This window comes from Diorhabda sublineata, chromosome X (assembly GCF_026230105.1).
Source record: "Diorhabda sublineata isolate icDioSubl1.1 chromosome X, icDioSubl1.1, whole genome shotgun sequence".
Classification (NCBI taxonomy): domain Eukaryota; kingdom Metazoa; phylum Arthropoda; class Insecta; order Coleoptera; family Chrysomelidae; genus Diorhabda; species Diorhabda sublineata.
Window position 1 is genome coordinate 27,546,773 of NC_079485.1, and position 25,948 is coordinate 27,572,720.

General features: G+C 29.5%; 2 protein-coding genes across 6 annotated transcripts in view; one reads left to right on the top strand and one right to left on the bottom strand.

Annotated features, from left to right (window-relative positions):
* Positions 1-1,980: 1,980 nt before the first annotated feature.
* LOC130451643 (mesoderm induction early response protein 1-like) lies at positions 1,981-16,849 on the bottom strand. Of its 4 annotated transcripts, none has more exons than XM_056790796.1 (7): positions 16,775-16,843; positions 16,114-16,278; positions 15,543-15,783; positions 15,389-15,459; positions 14,856-15,033; positions 12,824-13,035; positions 1,981-9,976 (listed from the first exon to the last, which is right to left on the bottom strand). In XM_056790796.1, exons 2-7 carry the CDS (start codon positions 16,216-16,218, stop codon positions 9,743-9,745), a joined length of 1,041 nt encoding a protein of 346 aa, XP_056646774.1. In that variant the 5' UTR covers positions 16,219-16,278; positions 16,775-16,843; the 3' UTR covers positions 1,981-9,742. The 4 variants fall into 4 exon arrangements, with proteins under 4 accessions (XP_056646774.1, XP_056646773.1, XP_056646771.1 ...); XM_056790795.1 differs by having other exon boundaries at positions 15,380-15,459; positions 16,775-16,837; XM_056790793.1 differs by having other exon boundaries at positions 15,380-15,459; positions 16,114-16,849.
* Positions 16,850-17,756: 907 nt separating this feature from the next.
* The window catches only part of LOC130451645 (uncharacterized), a 34,575-nt gene continuing 26,383 nt past the window's right edge, over positions 17,757-25,948 (top strand). Inside the window, exons 1-2 of one of the 2 annotated variants that reach the window (XM_056790797.1) lie at positions 17,757-18,160; positions 18,710-18,967. In XM_056790797.1, the coding sequence (XP_056646775.1) occupies positions 17,994-18,160; positions 18,710-18,967 (425 nt within the window). In that variant the 5' untranslated portion in view covers positions 17,757-17,993. Of the gene's footprint in view, positions 18,161-18,606; positions 18,629-18,709; positions 18,968-25,948 lie in introns of those variants that run through there. The other variant, XM_056790799.1, reaches the window with a different exon arrangement.

Here is a 25,948-nt window from a genome sequence, read left to right on the forward strand (position 1 = left end):
TGGTAGTGAAAAAATATGTATGAGGGGTGGAAGATTATTAAAAAGCATATATATTAGAGAAAAGGTTTTAATTTATAACTTGAGTGATTCAATTTTTTACAAAAGTAATGTTTTTTGACTTTTTACTTCATTAAAGTCCTCTAATAAAGATTTGTAAAATCTGCTTCGAACGAAAGTATTGCTAAACCAGATGTTTCCAAAGTAGTTTTCAATAATTTTTAACTTGGAAAAACTTCTTTCTGTGGAAACTGTACTTACAGGCATAGTCAATATAATTCTAATGGCAATCTTCTAAACATTAGGATAGATATTTTTCAGTTAATTTGTAATAATGTATTGAATCATCTGATTGGCGTCTTTAATGGAGTTTGGTGAATTAGGCACTAAAAGTTGTATTTCTACTTAGAGTTCATAAGATTGTGCTTCAGAAGCTCGATATTTGTGTGTAATATTCTGTGAGTGCAGAAAATTTTGTGTTGTTTCGTATCACGGCGTCAACCTTGGTAATAAAAAAATCTACAGCTCTACATAATTAAACCTTTTTTTGTGAAGCCTTTTCTCGTTACGAGTCATTGGAATCTCACAACTGCTATTTTTTACGAATTCGTAGGCTTTTGTAGTGTATTCATTAAAGTCTGTTTCCCCCCGACATTTGTGCATCCAGTTACAAAAATTTCGCAAATTGGCAATAGCGATTTTAATGTCATCGCATTTAAAGAGGTCTCGCGGGGCCCCTTTAAGTGCGATATTGTGGGCGAAGGCACGCTACGCCACTGCAAGAAGGAGCATTGTTTTTGGACATACTATTAACTTTAGAACTCAATATAGATGATTCTGGACCACCCATATAATGGGACATATTAAAACAAACTTATAAATTGTTGATAATACTTATCTTGGTGGTTTTGTATATTTGCTATATATTTAGTATTAAATATAAATTATATAAATATGCATAAACAGAATAATAATTATATAAAATTCAGGTAACAATTTCTAGTTATACGACCGATTTATTTTGTTTTTAGATTCTGACATGTCTACAGTTCCCAATAAAAATTGTCAACCAAAGTAAATTGGAATAAATTAAAATATGTTTTTAATGATAATAGTGACAACTTTGGTTTTATTTTTGAACTAATTTCACACTGTATACTATACAGATTTTTTAATATAGTAGCGGTCCATACAATATAAATTAAATGGAAATGATAGATAATAGTATTTCTGTCTTAATTTCGAGATAAGCAAAATTACTAACTATTTCCAATTCTATAAAAATGTATATTTGAAATGATATTGAATACATTATTTGCAAACCGCTTATAAACAAAAATTTCAATACTAATATAGTATTTTTATAACATTATAGAAGACATCATATCAAAGTCGTTGTTAAAGAGATTTTACCAATTTGCATTCAATAGCTCTATAACACTAAATTCATAATTAGAAATTGAAAGTGCCATATAACGTATTGGAAAAAATCTATGAAAATCCTCTATACCATTATCTTTGTATGAAGTCTTTTGTGACATTAATTTGCAAATAATGTTAACACAAAATTAAATAAATATTTTAGTTAATTCATTCACACTTAATATAAGTTATTTTTAAACACCAATATACATTATAGAACATTCAAATATAAAAATATACTTTTCCAAAGCAAAACGCTGTGTTTGGTAAATATTATACACAAAAACAATGTCGAATGTTATTTTGATGTCTGTCAAATATAGGGTCACTTATAATAATTTTATACAATAAATTAGGTTTATAATTAAATATGTAAAATTTATTTTATGATGGGATAATCCTTTTTGTATTAAATTTTAGGGAATTACACAACTGTTATTATTCTCCAGTATGTAAATAAGGTAATATATATATATATATATATATATATATATATATGTAATATATATATATATATATATATATATATATATATATATATATATATGTAATACTCCTATATGGTCAGTGGGTATGGAAAAAAACGTCCATACGTCACGGTGCCGACAATAGTCATTTTCTCTCTCGTTCGAGACACTTTATCTATACTGCGCATGCATGAGAATGCGCAGAACCGAGCTGGAACTTCCGAGGATAGAGAAATTGTTGCTATTTTGTCTTCCTTAGTTTGATCACTTATAGAAACTGTCCATGTAGAAGTATTACATATATGAGTCCATCACAATTTTTTGATGTTTGGTAACAGTCATGATGTTGTATGGACTTAAAAATTTATGTTTTGGATTTCTAAATGTCACATAATTTTCACAAACATTTAACATTAATTTAGAATTACAACTTAGCTTCGTTCGCGCTATATAATGTGAACACATTCTGAAGGTATTCTGCATATCTTTTGAACGTGTCAAATGCGCATGCTTTGTTCAGGATTAGTTCTGAACATACATTCCTCCACGAACGATTTATAAACATCTAAAATTATAATTTGAATTCAAAACTAGCTAGAAAAATAAAATGTATATAATTAACAGGCCGAAGGTTTATTTTTGATATTTGTACAAGAGCCTTGCCCATGCCCGAGGATACATTGGACGTATTCAGAACACGTTCAGAATTAGAAATATGTGCTCCACGAACACTGCGAACGCACAATTTCGAACCATGCCAAAACATGTTCAGGATATCTACCGCGAACAAAACTACAACTTGATTAAAATTCTGAATAATTATTAGGGTGTTCAAAAACTAGCCCACTGTTGCCGATGCAAATAAAAAAATTTTACTCGAGAATGATGGCAACGTTGATAAGACACTACTACAAAAAATATTTGCATTACTAGTAGACTAAAATCAAAATGAAAGTTCATAAGAAAATGGACGGACTAACTTCATTTATACCAAATGTTAAATACTGGCAATTGAAATTTCGACAAAGAATTTTCAATTTGATTTTTATTGCTCTTATTATTTTCAATTATTGATAAAATTAAAAGAATTAACTTAAATTTTTGCTCTATTGGATATTTAACAATTCATTGACGAAACAATATATGAACATTGATTTTGACTCATTTCAAAATGTATTTTCCAATAATTAAATACCAATTAATGTATCAAACTCTCAAGATATTTAGAGCCATTGCCTCAGCTTATTAGTTTCAATTTAATCAACACATATTAGTTAATTCACCATTAAAAAGTAAATTAATGTCAAAATAAATTTTGGTTCAAGCGAATCAAATTATAATGATTTTGCAATCGAAAAATACCACACTTCAAAACACTGTTCAGATGCCTTTTCAGAGGTTTCCTCAATTATTCGTCTCAAATTTTCTTCGTTTCTTTACCAAATGACTGCCACTGTAAACTTTTGACTTTTACTATATATTTTTTTAAATTATTATGTTATGTGGAGACTGGATAATTTCACAAGCGACCTGGAACAGGCAGAAGGCGATTTACAACTGCTTGTGATGACCGCTTTATTGTGTCAACAACATTAAGAAATCGTCAATTGTCACGACAGTTCCGTGTGGTACGAGGAGTAACTATTAGTCAGTGGACAGTAAGACGAAGATTGCAGAAAAAGAACCTTATCCCTAAAACACCTGAGATTGGTCCAAAACTTACTCCAGCTCATCGGCAAGCATGCCTGCGTTTTACAAAGGTTCATCTGAATTGGATGTTGGAACAATGAGGATCTGTGCTGTTCTCAGATGTGACCAGAATATGCCTCCATGGTAGCCACTGAAGTTTACCGAAGACCAAAAGAGCAATTTACAGATTGCTGCTTTGAAGAGTGGAGTGCTTACGAAGGTGGTTGCTGCTTTGAAGAGCGGAGTGCTTACGAAGGTGGTTGCTGTTTGATTTCGGATACAATTTCTATAGGAGCACTAACCGACCCTGTGTTCATTCATAGGGGCGACTGTGTTCACGGAAGAAGGCTGATAGATATCTCGAGGAGATTTTAGCAATTCACATTCACACAAAAATGTTTTATTTATACGTAACTAATAAATAAAAACTGTATTATAACAGTACACACATTGCTGACAACGATAACCTCATGATAATCAAGCAGACAACTGCTCAATGTTTTCGTTAAACCTAAGATGTCACAACTGAAAACCAATGAGAATCGTTTTCTTATGTGATTGAGAATTTGAAATTTTTGGAATTTCAATTGAATATTTAGATCTTACTTTTTCACTTTTGATTAAATATTTTACTTTCTGACATTATTTTATTACAAGTCCTTTTAAAATAAACAAAGAAATAAATACTTTTTAAAAAATTCAAGTACCCTATTAAAAAATATACTAATAGAACTTTAACTACTGCGGCAGTAAGAGTTACTAGTTATTCAAAATTAACAGTTTATTATTTAGATGGAATTATCAAGATCATTGGTATGTTTTCTTCAAATCATCTGGAACGATTTTTGAATCTAATAAAAATAATTAACTCATTGATACAATACAATAATACAATAATCAACTTAAATATACCCTTGTAAAAATTTGTCAATTTTCTGTTTCATATTTTGTTTAGGAAAACGACATTATTATAGTTTCTTCTACTAATGTGAGGCCCAACAATATTTGATATTATTTCGAAGAAGCTTTTCCTTACCTAATGATTATTTATTACATACAAAAGTATGATCGTCATTTGCATGTAAATATATGATATATACACTTTTAACCTATCTGCAACTTCATAAATTATTTCAGTTCCAGGTGAATATAGATTCACTAGAACGAAGAAAATGTTCAATGTGCTACTTAAATCGCGTTTTTTATATATTTAACGAGATTGTCAGCTACATAGTACATTGCTTAAGTTTGTGCTGTTCAACAAGAGAAACAATTAGTACAATCAAAAATTAAAATATTTCCAAATTTTCTAGAGCAGTAACTCTAAGTAGTAAGTTTTTCTACAAAGAACTAATCCAACAAACTAAATCCTTTAACGAGATTTTCCAATTTATTTTATCATCATTTTAAAACTTCAAAGAAATTTATCGAATCGAATTTCATTAATATTTTTTAATCTGTTTAAATATCTATTGGGATCTCTAGCACTCAGGTGCGCCATCTAGTGGAGATATTTAATACCAGAGTAGGTAGGTCGAACCAATAACAGTTGATTGCTAGTATACAAATATTTATGTGGAAATAATTATATTTTTAATTTTATTGCTTGATTCTATATTATTTAAAGTGATAATTTTTAACAATTAGTATCTAAAAATTGAAGAATTGTTGTTATAGAATTCCCAGCAAGAAAAAATAAAAGTGTGTTGATGTGTATTTGGTTGTAAAAGCAAAGTTTGTCGTGATGGAAAATTTGAGTTTTTCCATTTTCCACATTCTAATAAACATTTTGTTTAAAGAATAAACAAATTTGGTGAGAAAGAAATGATTGATATACGTATAGCTTCGATAAGAGCGTTGCAAATTGGAAAAAATGTAACTCCCAGTATGAGAGTCTGTTCACTCCATTTTGTTAAGTATGATTTTTTACAATCACATAAGTATTTTCAACGATTATTTTTTCTGGTAATTATGAATTGTTCAATCAATAAACTTATTTATTACATATGTAGTTTTTATCAGTACAAGTGATCATTTGCAAGCATTGAAATCATTTTTTTTTAACATAAAAACCACTGATAGTAAATAAACTGTTGGAGTAAATCACAATAGGTTATGTAAGTGTCGAAAAACATCTAACCGATTATAATAGAGGAGTGATTCACAACCAATGGTTCGCGAACCCCTGGGCGATGCCTGTTTGTAAAGAAAACCATAATTAATTAATATTTTTATTTCTTTTTTCCTTATTTGTTTTTCAAATTTAATTTATCGATATCAAATTATGTATTTCTTTAATTTCTTATTTCTTAGACCTCTTGATATGTTTATGTTTCTAAATTTTCTTGATTTTAGGTGTCTTCTGTTTTAAAATTAGTTTTTTTTAATGATTTTTAAAAGAGATAAATTTTGACATTTCGACTAATTTTAAGTCTTTCTCAAAATATTTTGATAATTTATTCCTTTTATTCAAGTAATCAAATACTATTCTTTTTTTATAACAAACATTTATTTATGTTCTACTTTATATTTAAAATCATTGCAGCAGTTTTTCCTTCTAGGTAATATAAATGTTACAATAAATATCAAATTAAGGCAGTTTACTACAGATTTTATCACTTGTAAAGCTTGAGTGATAGTGATACTGTGATTGTCAAATATTAATTCAATTATTATTATCATATTTTTGCCGCTGGGGGATTTTTTTAAGCCACGCTTCTGCCAGAGATACCAATATTAATATATTAAATTATAAAACTAATATGAATTATATGAGTTAAATCTTGTTTTGAATTAGAAAGTAAACATAGAAAATTGGAAAATATTTGGTGAAGAACATTCCTGACTAAATGCTAATATTGTTCAGAACTGTGAAATATAAGAAAATTGTTGAACTATGACGTCCAAAAAAGATCATCAAAATTATCAAGTAAAATACAGTTGCTTTAAATCTCATTACACCAAACTTGAATATTTTCCACCACATATTACAGAAAAGAGTCTCAAGTCTGTTGTATTTTTCTCTTATGTAGTTAATGACTAACTATAAGTATAAAAAGAAAAATTTTTTTTATAAATAAAAGTTTGTCAGGAAAATTATTTCATCTTTTTAGGGTATGTATTGAAAAACTATCATAATAGGGGCTTATGTTTGTCAATATTTGATTTGTTAGTATAATTTCTTCTATCCTTTCAGGAATCTATTTAAACATGTACGAAAACATTCTAAAATATTCGCAAAATTTGTTTGGGCGATCTAACAGATTTTGAAGTATTATGAGTTCCACCTTTCATTAATTAAAGTGTTTTAATTTGTTCGTTAAATATGGTAGATATTTATGAAAACAGAGGCATTCCAAAATTGCAAATTATTTGCTATATTCTCAATTTGTTAGAATTATAGATCATCAAAACACGTGTTCACTGTAACTGCAGCCTAATACAGTAACACATTTATATTCTGAACACACTGTTCCACCACCACAATACCAACACTCACGATTACATTGTCCGGTCCGTATTTCGATAACTTGGTATCGAAACACGCGTGAGTGTTGATGTAAATAGTGTGTTCAGTACGAATACCATCAAAGGTTCCAACTTAACCCATTTACATGTACAAAAATTGTGGTGTCAGTCATGTCGTATATTTAAAATTGAGAAATAAAGCAGAGAACAACATTTATATGGAAGAGCCACTATTGCAAACTATAGAGCAATATTAGAGTAATTTCAAGCTGTTTCGGAGGTATTTCCATACAAAATTGAATTGTGAATTGTAATTTTCAAGTTAAAGTTCAACAGATTTCTTATAGCACCACAATAATTTCCAAAATGAATAATGCTATAACCATTCAATCTACCACTCTGGAAGTTTTTGCAATGACATTTGTTAATTACATAATACCAGTAATAGTCATGTAAGTTTTTTGATATTTTAATGAGGTAGTCTTATAAATAATATAAAAATATAGTCCATATTATAATTTTTAAACATAAGGAATTAAATTAAATAATGATAATCTAAGAAACAGATGACAAGTGGGTAGTAAAAATTTGGTGTCATTTTTCAAAAGTAAAAACCATTCATCAAATTATTAATCATGTTATACTTCAACGAAATATGAAAAGAATTAATAATTTCACAATTATTTGCCTCGCATAAAGGGAATAAATCGGAAATTAATATTTCTTATTACTCGTTATAATAGAAAATTCTCAACTTTGTACTGTAGCCAATCTAAAATTAGATGTAATGAATGATTTTAACCCTCAATTGACTCGTGGGGTTCAGTGGACCCCATACTATATATAGTTTTATGTATTTAAATGATCCCGCTAAAAATATGATTTGCCGCGCCCTCTACCTATAGCTCAGATGTTAGACCACCTGTTACTTGTAAGGCATCAGTTGTATGCAGCATTAGCTCAAAGCAGTGTCGAAATTGAGGTGGGGTCCATTGTACCAGCAGGTGTCAACTATTTTTGAGTTCAAAATTAAAAAAAATGTTTGTAATATTAAATTTTTTGGAAGTTTATACTATGCTATATGTTTTTTATTTTCAAGTTAATTTGGAAGTTTTTTAGATGGCGTATAATTTGCGACCACGAGCTGTTCGAGAGATGCTCTTTGCTGAGGATGACAATATCGAGCCAATTAGCCAAGCGTCTTCCGACGAGGAAGAACATGTCTCCGAAGATGACAATTCATTTCCGAAAGACAACATCTCTGGTGAAAGTTCCATGGAAATGGAGGAAGATGAAGAAAACGACCCCCGTCTATTAGACGCTAGAGAGCGTACCCGACATCGTGGCCAACGGTTACCATTTGTCAACACAATATCAATTCTAAAGAACACATAACAAGCAGAGATTGTTAACAAAAATTAGCAAGGTACTTGATTAAACCATTCTTGGAAAATCGGCACAAGAACCTAACCTTGTGTGCAGACCTTAGACTGGGCCTACAGAGGAGAAGGATTAGCAATGAGATGCGCGTTATGCAAATGGTCAGCTGATTGCAAAACAAATTGCAGTGCCGTCGTGCGCGAGGCATATGCGCCATTTGCATCGTACATATATATGCACTTATTGTGCTGGTGATGATTAGAATTGTATTTTTGTTTATGTTTATTTGTTGCTAATAGTTACGTGTTTTTGTAATACACATTTTTTATGTAAAAAATTTATTTCACACTTTATATTGCAAAATAAATACCTTTGTACTATACCTCGAAACTTTTGTTCTTAAAATATTAAAAATTGTAAAAATGCGGCTCATTTTTGTGAAAAGTTTTTCACTTTTTCGAATACTTTATTTTTTTCAGCACTTAAAAATTGAAATTCAAATTTTACTATGCATTCGATCTCTAAATAATACATTGAAATATCTTACAAAAAATGTTTTAAATGAAAATATTAAGCACTTGAGGAATAATAAACTTTTTTCGGCGTGAGGTTTAATAGATCCCATGTGGCAATAAGTGTGTCAAATAAGGGTTGAAAAGCATTACTAATAACGTTAAAATTCATGTTTAGGCTTACATAAGAAAAATAAAATGAAAGGCAAAGAGAAAATGGGATTATACGGAAGCACTTAAGTAAAATCAAGTCAAAGCGAGTATATCTTGACATTAGCAATTGACTGTTTTATATGGAAATGTAGCAAGGCATATCCAAGGAAGCTTCGCCCTTCATGACATGTAGCCAATACAATGTAAGAACGAAAACCTCCACATAGCTTGATGCAAAATAAATTTAAAAAATATTCGACGGTTTTTTTGATGACCAAAATGAGAAGTTTATATTGTCTTCATTTTAATGAGTTACGTGATTTGTACAAGTAGACGCACTTTATAAAACGTTACTCACGACATCACTAGATGAGACCCTTAATAAATACTTGTAATAACAATATTATGAAAAGCATAAAACAAATCATAAAATTAAATTGTCCGATAAATACACACAACAATGTTTAAAATAAATCAATTTTATGAAACATTAACTCACTGAATGGAAAAAATTTAGACCTAATAACATGTAAAATTGAAAATAACTCATATACTTTCAATCGATAATATTATTAAGTGATGTACTGAATTGGATACAGATTTTATAGCTATAATTTGGTTCATTCTGTGTAACCAATAACTGTATAAAAGAGATCAAGCATCCGGTGATGCCTTCCCATTTCCACCACTGCAAGGCACATTAGGAGAAGAGCTTCTATCCCGACTATCTTGGTCTTCTAGAAACCTGTCCATGAAATCAGTTAGTCCTGGATGAAGCGCATATTTTTTCTTTTCTAACCTAGCTTTGTTTGCGAAAATGTCATGTCTTTCTGACTTTTTCCAGAGGTAGTAGAATTGAACAAGCTCTCCTACAGACCTTGTTCGCACCTGTAAGTTATAATTTGAAAAAAATCATACAGTGTTATAAGTGCAGTTTATTAAAAAAAAATAAGTGAAATTCAATACAAAATGTTTTTGGATGGAATTTCATTATTATTTATAAAAGCATTTTGTTTGTTATTACCTAAGTGACTATACCAAACATATCTTATACTGCCACTACATTAATATCAGACGGAAGTTAAATAGTGGTAGATATTGTCATCAGAAATCAATTATTGAACTGGGTTTAAAACCCGTAAGAATTTTTATCCACTGGAAGTGAAATGCTGTGAAATCCAACTATACAAACATATGCCTCAGTTGAGGACCTCATCAAAAGTGCCAAACTGTTCAATTTTTCTAACTTGTCTATTGCGAATACAGACGAATATTGAGGCACTGTATGTTTTTCTATGAATGTTAATCTGAACTTTAGTTTTGTAGTTCACAACTATCTGGTCCTGATGAACGAGAGTCCTTAGTACTATTATAGTAATAGTGTAAACTGTAGTCCGTGTATATTATCATCAATAATTCCAGGACTTGCAACAAATTACTATATTAATTACGTGTTTAATGATACAATATACAAGCAATTATATTATTCGTTGAGTAACATTTTCAATTTTTATCAAAGTTTATCAATAAAACTTTTTATGCTACAATGTGATTCATAAATACTCACGGATTTATATTATATTGCTAACGAAGTATTTTTTTCCAATATGCCCAAAGTACTGTTTAAAGAAAAACGAGACTACAAGTAATTCCATTTCCTCACAATTTTTTATTGTTTCAATAAGTTGCTTTTGTCAGAATTCCTTGATAAAAAGAGTTAGTAGAACATGCACTGAATTGTTAAATTACTCAAACAAATTATTAATTCCTATTATACCATGCTATTTTTAATCAAAATATAAAAAAAACTGAAATTATTACTCTTGTTGTTGTTGGTATTTTAATTTTCTATTAATTCTTTACACCCTACTTCAGAACCTCTCAAAAATTTTTAATTAATATTAATTATTAACATTAATTTTACTATGGTTTTTTAATAAAAGCCAATGGTAAATTTAACCTTAGTTTAAAATACCGACTCATATTTAGAGTTATTTAATGTGATAAACTACACTTACACCACCCCAAAGCAAAATAATTCAAAGTGACACAAGGTAAAGGAGAGAGGCTTGTTAATAATACAAAGGTTTTACAGTTATGGGATTTTGGTACAAGGTTTCGATTTAAACAGTCCCGATACCATTAAAAACAAATAACTTATGCTGTATTAATTTAAGGAACTTTTAGAAAGTTTCAAGCAAATGTGAATAGTTATCGATATGTCCACCTCTTGAACAGATTAATTAATATGGTAGTCTTCTTCAAGAAAATTTTAGAGTTATACAAGTTCATGGTACCGCTACTGTGTTTATTAAAGCCTATAATCAATTCTTAATAACAAAGGAATTAATACAAATTGAAGATAAAAATAGATAAACACAACAATTAACTTAAATGTTATCTGTGATCAGAAAATCAAGCATTTAAGAATTTTTTACCTCAAACAATCACAAGTTATATACAGAATTATAGTTGTTTAATATTAACTTTGAGCTCAAGTGCAAACTTTGTGCCATTACCCTCTATCTTCAATTTATTACAGTTAAATAATTATAAACACTAGCGTTATAAATAATCAATTACTATTAGAGTGTAGCTCAATTTACAAAATTTTAAAACATATTAAATCAATTTTTTCAATATTATAAATGTATTATATTGAAATACACCACTCCAAAAGAAATTGTCATTAACTAGAAACAAATAACTCCCTATGCAGATTGGTATGGAGCAAGATAACCTGACAAGGCCAAAATATTGCATGATGAATCTTCCAAGTTGTTCAACACTATACAATGTACTTGCCAAGTCTGCCACTTACTAAACCTAACCCTTCTCTTCTGCTATTTACTTTCTGCAGAGATATACATCCCTGGTCACAATAAAAGAAAACAAAAAAAAAGTTAATAGTAAATGCCAATAAACTTGTGTCTCGATCATAAGCACTTATAGATGAAGCTCAGCAAGTCGTCAGAAAAAGTAAGCAGCAACTATTAACCAAATAATCTATAGAAAAGGGATAGTTTTGGTTAATATCAGCTATAACTCAATGAAACCTTGCACAATGTCAAAAAATGAGCAAGATTCATTATATGCAATTTTTTGATCTTGCAGGTTCTCTTACTTCTTATCAAGTCTTCATTATGTAGCATACATAAAATAAAAATAGCCATAGAAACCTAACGGATTTGAAAGTTAAAAATGTACTTTTGTAGTTCAATATGGAGGTAGCACAAAACTAGACTTGTTTTTAAAGACTTTTAGTAAAAGTTGTGGAGGACATTACAAAAACTAGTGCTATGAAAACATAATTATATGATACTAGATAGCAAATATATTGAAAAATCAGCTATAATTAGATAAAAGCACGTTTATGGGAGACATTTATTATTTATGCTCAGAAGACATATTTACAAAGCAATTACGCCACACAACAAATTGCCATAAAACGTGTAAAGATGAGATAATTTTGAATTGATGTAGAGCAAACATATTTTATAGTAGCATAAATAATTAATGATAGCCATTTTGTTTAAATGAAAATTTGAATAAAAAGCAAAGCTTATTAACAAGTGTTTTTAATATGCCCCAAATAAGAACTCCATCATTGAATACAAATACATTTAAGAAAAAACATTTTCCAAGCCCTTCCCATAAAATTATTTCACAACCTGCAATACATGCAAAATTTTGAACAGTGAAAACATTTTATTTCTCACAATTTGACTCATTCACCTTATCTTGTTGTATTTTATGGAAGTTTTTTCCATAACATCTTATACCGGATTCAAAATTTCTACATTCTTCTTCAGACCAAAGACTTTCATTCATAGTCTCTGCTGAATTAGCAGGTATTGTCATTCTCAACCTGCGCAATGCTTCATCGATGTTGTGACCACATTGTTGTAACATATATAAAGCTTGCTCGTCATCTCTCAACTGTGTACCTAAAATATTTATTATGTAATAATGGATATGTAGTGAGAAATATGGTCTTTATAGCACAAGGACAAAAAACAATTTTATAGTAATGAATAATGTCCTTATAGCACTAAAAACAATTTCACAGTGAATTAGAATACTTAGATAATAGATGATGTCTACCGACTTTGAAAATAAATAAACTCTCCAGCAATATAACGCCAGAATATCGATTTTTTAATGTTAAAAAAAGTGCAATGAATTTTAGCAGAAATTACTATATGGAAGAAGAATTAACACTTAATATGTTTTCTAATTTCAATCACATAAATACAGATTAAACAAATGTACAAAATCTTTAAAAACAGATGAAAGGATCTATATTAATAGCTTGATAGCATTTGGACATGCTCCAAGTCTCATTTGGATCAAAAGCATTCTATATTTCAATAGAGCTCATAAGCGACAATCAATTACATAGCAAAGAGGTAATAAGCTGGCTATATCAATGCTTGTATTTTCATCTCTTCTAGGTAATTTATCTGAATCTGAATACTTATGTATGCGGCATTATGCTAACCCTTGGAATACGATGATCACTTTCATATAGACAAAATCTGAAATAAACTGGAAGTATTGCATTCAAGCACTGATGATGCTCTTTCTAATCTAATTGTCTCTAATAAACTGTAATTGATGTTATTCATCACATTATTGTATCATTAGTAATTTCTTTTAATAGGACCATAAAAATCTTGATAATTGAAGTAGAAAAAAATCAATACTGATTTGCATCAGCCCTGACTAATGTCTCTTCAAACTTCCTAAGTTCACTATACATTGACCATTCATATGCTTTTCTATAGATGATAAGTGGTTTAAAATTGCAGAGATCCTTTTTAGGGAAGGAGTGGGGGTGAATTATGTCTGCTAGTACTTGGAATATTATTGGAGTCCATTTTCAAAGTAGTCCTGACAAGAATTGTTTTTATATTTTAATTAAAGATTAATATGAACAAAATGGACTCTATTTGTTTACAATTTATACAATTGTCAATCATAATATATGTCGAAAGTTTGAACATTTTTCGGCATTTTTTAAATTAAAATGAGAAATACGAATTCAGTTTAAAATATCAACCATCATCATAAGAATCCAAAGTTGGAAGCAAAGTGAAATTATTGATAATTTGAAATTTTTGATAGAGCATTCTACTAAGCCTTCACAGCATCTAAAATACTCTTTATAAGTACTTTGGAAGCATTCTTGTGACGCACAATCAAATATTTTACTATCACTGCAGAAGATATTTTAATTTTTTTTAATGTAAATAAGTTAAGTACTCCACTATGTTGGTTTTTTTATGTTATTTTATTTTGGGTTCCATTCTATTTTTATCCAACTCACACTATTTTTGTATTTGATAACATATTTGATTTTTCTACTCTAAAAAGGTGGTTACTTGTCTCCTTTTTTTAGATTAAAAAATTCAATAGCTAACAAATTATAAGAAAACCTTTTGAAGCTTTGCTATATTTTTTCTGTTTTGCCATTTATTAAATATTTATCTCAACATTCAAAACGCCCCATAAGCCATTCCACTTGGGTTTATGATTACAATGCTCTGGACTAAGTGGAACAGGAAATACCATGGTAATGAACGTGATTATCGTGAGTGCGTAGTCGAATGCACCTAAGACAATAATTATTTTGCTCATTAACAAACATAGTCCATATATTCTCTCCAAATTTGTTTGAGTAAGATGTACATAATTAATTATACTAATTTTTGAAAAACAAGAATTACTTTGATTAGAAAAAAGATACCTTTTGGTTTTTTATTACCTAAGGGTATGGGAGGTTTAGTTATGGCAGACGCTTTCATCAAAAACTCTTCTACATCAATTCCAGGTACAGAGGGGTCCCAAATTAACTTATCTTCATTTTCATATGGAAGGGCATCATCATAATGGCACAAACCTTCGGGAATTTGTGCTTGATAATCACTACCAACCATAATAGTCTGAAAATAGTTGTGAAAACAATTAAATAGAAATTTGAAGTGGTGTCATCCTACAAATGTAACCTAATAATTAAATAATTATTAAGTTACATTAATTATAAATAATTAATATGAATTAATAGCTATGTTATGGTATATTTAATCATACTAAAAGACAATAGCATTGAAAGGATGAATGGAAAAGACAATAGCATTAAATTGATAATTGAATAATTCTATGCACAGAAATGAAAATTAAACATGAAGGTACTGAAAGCCACAATGTATACAGTGAAATGGTTTTTTAAATATTAAATAATTAGATAAGAACATGCAAACAAGAATGAATGATGAAAATTGTAATAACCTTATTAACCTTTCGCCAATCTTCTTCATCTGGGCTATAATCATAGTCCTCTTCTTCTTCTTCACTCACTCTAGACACAGCTAAAATAAAATCAAAAGTAGAATTATATTTTTGTCATCCTGGGTGGGTATTTATTGATTAATTAAATATTGTATGTACTTACAGCGTAACAAACGTGACTCATCATGGTCATTCTCAGGTATAGGTTCATAAAGTTCTTTCAATCTTGAAGGTTCCTCTGGAGGAGAAGGTAGACTCTCTTGTTCATCCATTTGGCGTGATGTTCCAGGGCTACAATCATTGGGTTCGTCCTCTTCTTTTTCCTCTACAGGACTTTCGTTTTCCTGATTTTCACCTCTATAACCATACAAAGCTAATAATTCTTCAAGGGGCATATTACTCTCCTACAAAAAATCCTTATTACAAGCATATCCCCCATTAGTTAAAATAATTTGTTATATTAGTTAGTGCAAACAGATACAGCGAACTGCACTAATTATACAATTTGCCATAATAAAAGGGTTTTTAAACTATTGAAATGTCTAGTCACCATAAAAATAAAATATTGTGTCGTAAAAGAGAGGTTGACAATAGAGTATGTGTACAAAAGGGAATATATGCCAAAGAAGCATTAATATTGCATGGTAGTTAAACATGTAAAAGAAGAAATAAGAATATTCACACTCTAAAGTAGAATATGAATAATAGTATGTACAATAAGAAGAAACATTCACCTTTTGTAAACTAGACAATTCAGCATCTGGATCTTGAAACTCTCCAGCAGCTAAAGCTTCTTCCTCTTCTAATGTACGTTCATCATCAAAATCATTCACTAGCATATCAATTGAAGGGTCAAATATTTTATCTTTTGTTGGGGAATCGATGTCTTTTCCATTTCTCTGCGAAGAAATAAATTGTTCCATGTTATTAAACTGCTTTCACGTATTTGTCTGACTAACTCAGTTCAAATATATAGTATAGCACTGCCACTGCATTTAATCACTATTGTCATAAAATAATAATAACGCGAAAATATTTACAAACAGTTAATGATCAAAACACTGGCTGATTGAGGTTAGGAATCACTGGAAAATAGGCGCGCATCACATATTGATGTCTCATATCAATTTCCCATGAAAGTTTCATCGTAAGTTTATGATTTACAGCTATCAAATATGATATAGTAAGAAATATTTTTTGTTTTAAAGATATTCATTAGTTTTTTTTACAAAATCGAATGAAATTAAATGCTGTCAAATAAACAACATGGAGGAATTTCATCATAAAGACCAATATTTGTCAAATGTGTACAAATTTCTCCATATAATTGTAAAACCCGTTTTAACACCATGTTCTATTTAAATTAAAATTAATACCAAGAAAAAATGAAATTACTTTTAAGATTAAATTGTTTTGCTTCAACTTGTAATTTGTAATGTCAAAGTCAAACTTATTTCTAACTTCAGGTGCGTTAAACGTTGTATCCAATTAGTGCAAATATTAGAAAATGTTTCGATGTCGATGAAAAAGTGTCTTGAAGAAGCATATCAAGGCCCGAATTAACAAAGAGGCTCGTCGATTTTAACACCAAAGTTGTATTCTATTATTATAAATATAACTGTTGAATTTATACAGCCTGAATACACAATAACATTAATACATTTGGAATATATCTTCGGCTTGTTTATAATTCCTCATAAATTTATTGTATATTCCAAATAAAATTTTTTTATAGCTTGAGGTATTTTTATGCACAAATGTTCACATTGCACCAATCGAAAACGATAAACAAAGTACAAACAATTTATTAAAATAGTTGTTTCGTACTACTAATAACGACCAGTGCTGAGCGGTTTCCACAAATCTAATGCAATTCCGTATAATATTTTTAATATAAACCTAACTCAGATATTATTTTTGTACGTATTTATATCCAATTAAGCAAGATATTTCATTACATTTAGAAACATTTCATTCAAAGCTATTAAATTCTTGAGCTATTATTATTTCTATGGTATCCATAAATTTATAAACTGCCATTTGTTATCAACTTTGTCTATGTTAAACACAACTAACCTAAAATAATTAATCAAATTAAATGAGATTAAGTATCTTTTTGAAAGTAATAAAATGATATATAAAATTACAAGATTTGGATAATAAATTTTATCTTTTTATTTCCCTACATGAATAGTTGTTATATTCCGAACGAAAATAGACGTAAACATATACTATGCTATCTGTCGAGTAAAAGATGAAGTAATAGTATGAAGTTAACTGTATACAGATATTTAAAGTGTGTCTTTTATCTTTTTTTTGGTTGGTAAAAATTTTTCATAGAATGCGCTGTTGAAAAAGCGACGTCGAGCGTCGAAGTAAGCGACGCTGGCGGAGACACCGACAATGAGCTCCAGAGCAAAGTTCCACAAAAATACAGGCCGATAACATCCTATTGATTTTTCAAAACGTTCGTTGAACCAATCAGAGAGATAGAACTATTTTTAAAGGGTGAGGTTGTTGTTAGCTTTTTTACAAAGTTAGTGCGGAAATAAACGTATAATGTGTGTGTAGTTAGAATATTTGGAACGAGCGCGAGCTCGTTTAATATCCTCTAATGCAGGTGGCAACTCTTTTTCGCGAGTCCTCCACGTTATTGGGAGCGACAATGGAATCGGGCGGAAGCAGTGGTGGCCAGGATTCAAGTGTTTCTAGCCTTGTTCCTGGACCATTGTCCTACGATTCCTACAACCATCCGGTGACCTTCTCGAATAAGTACAAGTTGTAAGTAGTTTCCGCGACCCTGTATGCTTGGCTTATTTCCCGCACGCGCCGCATGTAAACATTTTTATTTACTCCTTCATCAATGATTATTGTGTACCATCAGTACTTGTTTAATATATTTTTTTTCAAAATTTTAGTCAAAATTATTGCTGGTCATACTATTATTTCCAAACTTTTTTATTCTAATTTGGCTGTCACTGTTAGACATAACGATTTATTTTACGCTCGATATATTCTCTCAACAGCCTTGTAACTATTTTCGTTTTATTTTATGTTTAGTTAACAGTTTGATGACCACTGTATTATGTTTACACAACACCAGTTTGCCTTCAGTGTTTACGTGTTGCCTAATTTCTAAAAAAAGAGTACATAGCAGAATACATCCCTTCAGGCCTTGAATCCATCCTGCCTCCTGTACAGTCTGCCTGCATGATGTTTTCACAATTCATTTGAAACACGCCCTCAAAAGTACGTAAGTTCAAATTGTAAAGTGATACTTGTGAAAACGTTCATATCATGTTAATTTATCATTACCTCCTTTTTATTTAGAAATATGAAACTCGAACCCCATGATGATGGTTATGAAACTAGTGCTGATTTGATGTTAAATCCCAGCAGTGTTACACATAATCATGAAGTTAAATGTGAAAAATTGGAGGACCCATATAGTTTCATTGATGATGATCCTATTCCAATGCTTCCTGCGGCTCCAGGGCCCCCTCATCTCATGCATCCAATGCCCCCAGTTAATAACCAACTTATTCCTGGACCAAAAAAGAGGGGAAGGAAAAAGAAAATTAAACCTGAGTGAGTAATTTTATACAAATTTCAAATATGTTTCACATATTATTTCCTAACCTCAATATCAATTCCAGTATATGAAATTAGCAAATTGCTAAATCATTCAAGCCCTCGGCACAATTTTATATATTCTTTAGAACCCATGTTGAAACACAACCCTATACAATAGAATGATTCCAAATCATTATATTCTATTTAAGTATTATCTATGTTAGTTTCTAATTAGATTACTCTGAAATAATTTTTTGCTGTTATGGTTATGAAGATATATCAATGTAATTTGAATATTCTTGTTATAATTTTGTTTACCAAATAATAAGATGTGATCCAGAATCATGTCATTATCAAAATAAAGTAGGTAATATTTCATTATACCATATGAAATAATAAGTAAACTGATCCATAATTCCTTAATTCCATTCAAGTTAATAAAAGATTCAAATACAGGTATTTAATTCTAAACTGAAAGTGTAGTAATTGTGAAGATTGTAGTTATTAGACAATTATCTTGAAATAATGAACTTGAAATCCAAACAGGTTCAATATTAAATTGTATATATGCTATTTATTTTATAAAAGTCACTTCCGAGGGGCTAATTATCAACATTTCCCTTATTTTGAAAGTATAAGAACAAGAGAAGATTAAATAGTTACATATGCACACAGCATAGTCATAATTGTAAAACATAGAATTTTGTAGTGATATGCTTGATAAAAATGAAATAACAATGGGTGTGAAGAAAAAATTGAACATTATTTTATTAGTTAGCTAATAAATATAGAATTATACAAATGAAATCAGGAGTCAAAATACAAGGAAGATGCATTGGTTAAACGAATTATAGAAATTCTGAAAAGTAGAGTAGTACTTTGGAAAACAAATAGAAAAGAAAGCAGAGTATAGAGCAATGTAAAGAATAAGAGGGGAGTATGTAAAAATGTACAAAGTTGATTCCATAAAAATTGTTAAGAAGCAGTATGTGACAAAATATCTATTGATTTTCTGAATAAAAAGTGTAAATGTTCATTTTTAGCATGATTAAGAAGCTAGTGTACTCTAATTTCAATTCAGAAATGATTAACTAATATAAGCTGATAATTAAAAAAGAAAAAACAGAATTTGAACCATTCAGTATTTGAAATTCATTGAAGCATAACTGAGTTGTAGTTTCATTTCTAACATGATTAAAAAGCTAGAGTTCTCTCATTTCAATTCTGAAATGATTTTCCAAAATTAGCTGTTGACAAAAAAGAACAGAATTTGAACCATTCAGTGTTTAACATTCACTGAAACATAACTGAGTTGGGGTTTCATTTTTAGCATGATTAAAAAACTGGGGTTATCTAATTCCAATTTGGAAATGATGCTAAAATTAGCTGTTAATGAAAAAACAGAATTTTGAATTTGAAAAGTTTTTGTCAATATAATGCAAAATTATTGAAAAATTGACGTTTTTCTCACTTTATCGGTCATTAATTGGTTCCTAAGTGACCTAGAGAGATTTAGAGCAACTCATTTTAAACGTTGAAGTTTGAGCTTCAAAAGGAGATGTGGTAGACCTTTTGAATATCATATGTTAAAAAGTTACAGAAGTTTGAATGTACAAATTTTCATAAAAAAAAGAACCGTAATTTGTTTAGAAGTGTTTTAAGGAAATATAAATTTAGAGAAACGAGATGGACCTTATAATAGTTTAAAGTGTTGATAAATAGGTTTCAATCTGCACGACCAGGGGTTAAAAGTAGGTGATCTGAGGCGCGCCTGTGATTAGTTCTTTACAGTAACTTAATTGAAGTTGATTTTTTATGGCCTCAAAAGTATATTGATATTAAAATCTATTTATCATTTTATTGTTTCCTTCCACCTTACCTTCATTTAAAACTTGTTTCAACGAAAATTACGACTAACATTCAAGTACCAATATGTATTTTCAATCTATTTTTACACGTTTTATCTTTGTTACATTTACAATAAGAAAGGCATTTAGAATCTTTACAAGTGCAGTATTTTGTATTACATTTCATGCAATAACAATTCGATAGTGATTCTTGAGCAGGTGGGTACAGAGAAGCTGCTTTTTTGGAACTAAAATAGTTTCATATATCTCAAATCCAAAATCTTTTGGGTTTAATTTATTACGTTGTAATTTTAAAATATTAATTTGCTCATAAGTAGCATAGAAAGCTTTTAAAATATGGTATCTGATAGAATTTGAAGTAGGTGGCAATTCCATATAGTTTTACTTTCAAAAAATTATTGCTAACATTTACAATTGGAAATGTTTCAACATTTTACTCAGTATAAGAATTAATATATTTCATATTATAAAGATTATACGTAAAAATCAAGTTGTAAATTAAAATATATCATTATTTAAAATAATACTCGCAAGAATCATTCTGATACAACAAACGATTAAAATTATTAGCTTTTTTTATAAATTAAAAAATAGATATTTGTGAGGTGCAATGAAATGACAAATATATTTTAATATTAATTTATTTTTGAGACCATAAAAAATTAACTTCAATTGAGTTACTGTAAAAAACTACAGGCGCGCAATTTAGCCTCTGATCGCGCAGTTTAAAACCTGCATAACTTTACAACTAAGAGTCGAAAATATAATTAGAAGTGAACAAAATGTTGGTATTTATTAACACTTTAATCTACTATAAGTTGCTTCTTTTTTTTTAATTTATATACCATTAAACACTTATAAACAAATTACGGTTCTTTTTTTCATGAAAATTTGTACATTCAAACTTCTGTGACGTTTTAACAGACACTATATAAAAGTTCTACCACATCTTATTTTGAAGCTTAAACTTTAACGTTTAAAATGAGCTGTTTTAAATATTTGTACATCATGTAGGAACCAAGTAATGACTATTAAAGTGAGAAAGACGTCAATCTTGCAATAATTATGCATTATATTGACGAAAACTTTTTAAATATGGATTTTTTTCAAAAAATTTTTTTGTAGATATTTTTAAAACAAATCTTGTTTATTTGAAAATTTTTTCCATATCTCTCTTTGTTTGAGAGTTAAAGCTTCATAAACAATTAAATTGTTTATAACAAATTACTCGACCAAATTTGTTCCCCCTAGCTGCCTTACTCACTCAAATCAAATATCTTGATAGTTCCATTATAGATATAAGTTTAATTGATAGATAAGATGCAAAAAAGAATTCAGTATTGTTTTTATTTAGATAATATATTGCTTTTGATGAGTCAATATTTTAATGGTAAATATTATGAATAATAAGATATGTAATATATGTACCATAGTCACATTTTTTTACATATAAGATTCATTCAATATATTTCCGATAAAGCTGTCAAGATCAATAATAATTACAAGTAAAAAATTTTGTTTTCCTTTGCTTATGAAAAAATTATTTCAATTTAATTATTACTAGGAATATTAAAAAATAATAATTATAAGTTCTATAACACATTGGAATTAGATTACATTTTTAGCACAAAGTACCTGAAAGAAAAAAATAATTTTTGGATAAATATTATTTGATAGTACTGAATTTGTATTAATTGTACTGAAATAATGAGAAATTGACAAACAACCTTTAAAATAATATTTTAAATATTTCTATTGGATATGAAATAAACAAAAAATATTTAATTCATTTATTGTGTTCTATTTGTAACCTTTTTTCAACTTTTATTATTAATAAATATGAACTGAATAGAAGAAGAAATAAAATCAACCTGGTACATACATGTATATCTGCAAATTATGAAAGAATTCAATAACATATTTTCAAATACTTTCAAAATACTTTAAAAGTGAATTTTCAACTATTATATTTCAAGTTCCATTATTAGTGTCGAAACCTCTTTTAGGCAAAAATACTTGCAATTGAAAGTTACTTGGAGGGGAAAGTATAAAGAAACTATAAGAAATGTAACATGTCTGATCATTCTTGTAGTCAGTTATTGAAGCATTAAGCTTCCATTCAATAGATTCACAGTTGATATGGGATAGCCAAAGAAAACTTGATGAACTGAGAAAGAATAAGAGTCTCTCTAGTCACACAGGAATTGAAGGAAATGGAGAGGCCAATACATTTATCAGAAAAAGAGCAAGCCTTTCTGCTTCGAAGTACTACCTCATAAGAATAGGTCTAGCCTAAACTGACGACTGCAGATTCTCTGGGGTGGAGAAAGAAACTCCAGATCACCTGTATATAGAATGAATTGCCATTGTGATCCGAAACAAACTTGTAAGTTTGTAACTTGTGGGGGTTGTAGATATAACTTCTTTGAAGCTATCAAAGATACTAGAGTTTTTATAACTCTGATACTATATGTACGTCCAAAGGATCTATTCTGTCCCCCTTTCTTCTTGCAATATTGGGGGACCCAATATTTACAGCTGATCCATTAATCCCACTCCTTTTAGTAAATCTGTAGCTGCCGTCTTCTATTTCACACGCTCCTAGGTGTAGTGCTCTGGAGTTTCTTAGTGTTCCACACTTCGAGAGAATATGGATAGAGGTTTCGTCCTCTGTGTAACAAAATCTGCACGCCATATTATCAGCTAAGTCTAGCGTTTTTAGTTGAGTCTATTTAAACGACAGTGCATGCCGCATTATCTGCTAGATCTAGCATCTTCAGAGGTTTTTTGAGGCGATAGTGCACCGATAGAACTCCCGTTAGTATTCGTGGATTGTTCTTACCTAGGTTGATACATTCAGCAGATCTTCTCTGGTTATAGTTTCCCATAAAAGTCTTTGCCTGTCACAACTCTTGTAGGTTGTCCCAATCAAGGTTTTGCTTCTATTTATCTTCTTTTCCAATGCTTTCCTATTTTTCAGTTCAGTTCAGTTCATAAAGGGCTTGTCTGCTCCAGCTGTTTCATTGCCATTCATTCCAATGACTCCCGGAATCCATTGTGGGGTAATTTTATTTTTCTTTCAATTTCTCTAGGCAATCCCAAATGAGTTTTCAATTTATAATATTGGAGCTTAAAGCTCTAATGGCTGCTTGGCTATGGGACAGGATGGTGATGGTTGCAAAAGTTCCTTTCTAGATTGAATAGGACACATTTTTCAATCGCAAATTGTTTGAATTTCTGCTTGGTGTGTTGCCCAGGCTTTCAGAGTGTTTGGTTTTAGACCCGTACACTCTTAATCCAGTTTTCCCGTCTGCCGCGTTAGATCCGTCCGTTTCAATAACCAAGTTATCGTCTTCAGAGGCTAAAGTAAACTCAATTCCTTCAGTTATCGAAACGCGTGTCAGACAGTGTAATTGTGTGTTAGTGTAGTGGTGGTTTAAACAGTGTGTTCGGTATGAATATCACTAACGGTTCCAAAAAATCCAAATTAATTGATGGTTATTAATTTTTTGTATGCATTAAATTCGTTGATGGATTTTTTTATAAAAATATTTGAATGAAACTTTTTCAGAAACTTGATTTTATTTACAATAATTTTAGGGTAACTTTTGATTGTATTTTTGGTATAATTGGATTATATTTTAAAATTACAAAGATATGTTTGTTTTAAATAATTATTCGATTATCCAAAAATATATTTAAAATAACTTCGTAAGAAAAAAATTGTTCCAATTTAATAATTTAAATTTTTGAAGATTTTCGAAATTTAATGTTGATTAAATGATATAAAATACACTTACTTTTTTTATGCAAAGCCACTTTTTTTTATCCGATTCCTCTTCATCGGATGATGATGTACGATCTAACGACGTGGTTTTTTCGGACCACATTTTTTATTTTGAAATTGAAAAAAAAAACCGAAAAACCAACTTTTTCACCGAACTATACACCAGTAACGTCAAACTGATTGAAGAATAACCAACCGCAGGAGTCATTCGGTATCTTCCGTTGTAATAATGTTCCCTACGATCCATTACCGAATGATTACAAATTGAATTCCTTTGCAATTGTATTGGTATTGATTTTTTTAGCTATGAAGTGATTAAAATCCTACCTATATCTTATATAATTTAAATCAAAACTTATTAGAAAACTTAGAAAAAAATAATTTTATGCCGGGGACGGTAATAGTTAATTGACAATTTTTATATTTGATCATTTTTTTTAATTGATAAAATCACAAATCTGTTTTTGGTATTTTCAGATCCATTAAAATAAGATAACATCTCTTTTTAATTAAAAATTGTTAAATAAATCAAACCGTTCAATATATTTAACTATTTCAAATATAGGTGTCATAAAATGATAATAAAAATCAGGAGCGGCTCGAGGTTTTTCGATTCCCAGTTGCAAAATTAAAATTAGTTGCCCCTCAATAACTAGAAAAAATCTACCCGGAACCAAAAAATGGTGAATATTTGTGTCTAATAGGCTTTAAAACTGAAAATATATAATTTTAAATTGAACTTTCAAAAACGCAGTTGGACGTGATGAGGTTTATGGTGACGTCACATAACTTTTGAACAAACCTTTCACATGACAATAAATATTTTTATCAAGTTTTGCTATCAAATTAACGTATAGTTCGTCCAATTTCAATTGCATTTGTTTCATCTACCAAAGGCGTAGATAACTCTTTTTATAAATTTATTATTATTATAAATATTTTTAAAAAAATGTATATTTCATATGAGAAAGGTTTCGTTAAAAGGCAATCGAATCATTATAAATTGAATGGCATTATACGCTGTCTTTTAGACAGTTGCACTTAATTGTAGTCCTACTTGGAACTTAGAAACAAGTTATTATTAACTTGCTACAACTGAATATTAAATTATAAAACGTAAATAGACGAGTAAAATGTACTTGCATGTAAGGGAGTTTGGTTTAAACAGGATACCAGACGTGAACTGTACCACTTTTTGTACCCCATTCGTCTATTACAACTTCGGTAGTCTTTTATCTGACGCAAATAATCTTGTCGCCATCGAATTATCCTTGACGATTCGGTTATTGTCATCCGTTTATGTTTAAAACCACATGATGACAAAAATTGACGCAATGTTTC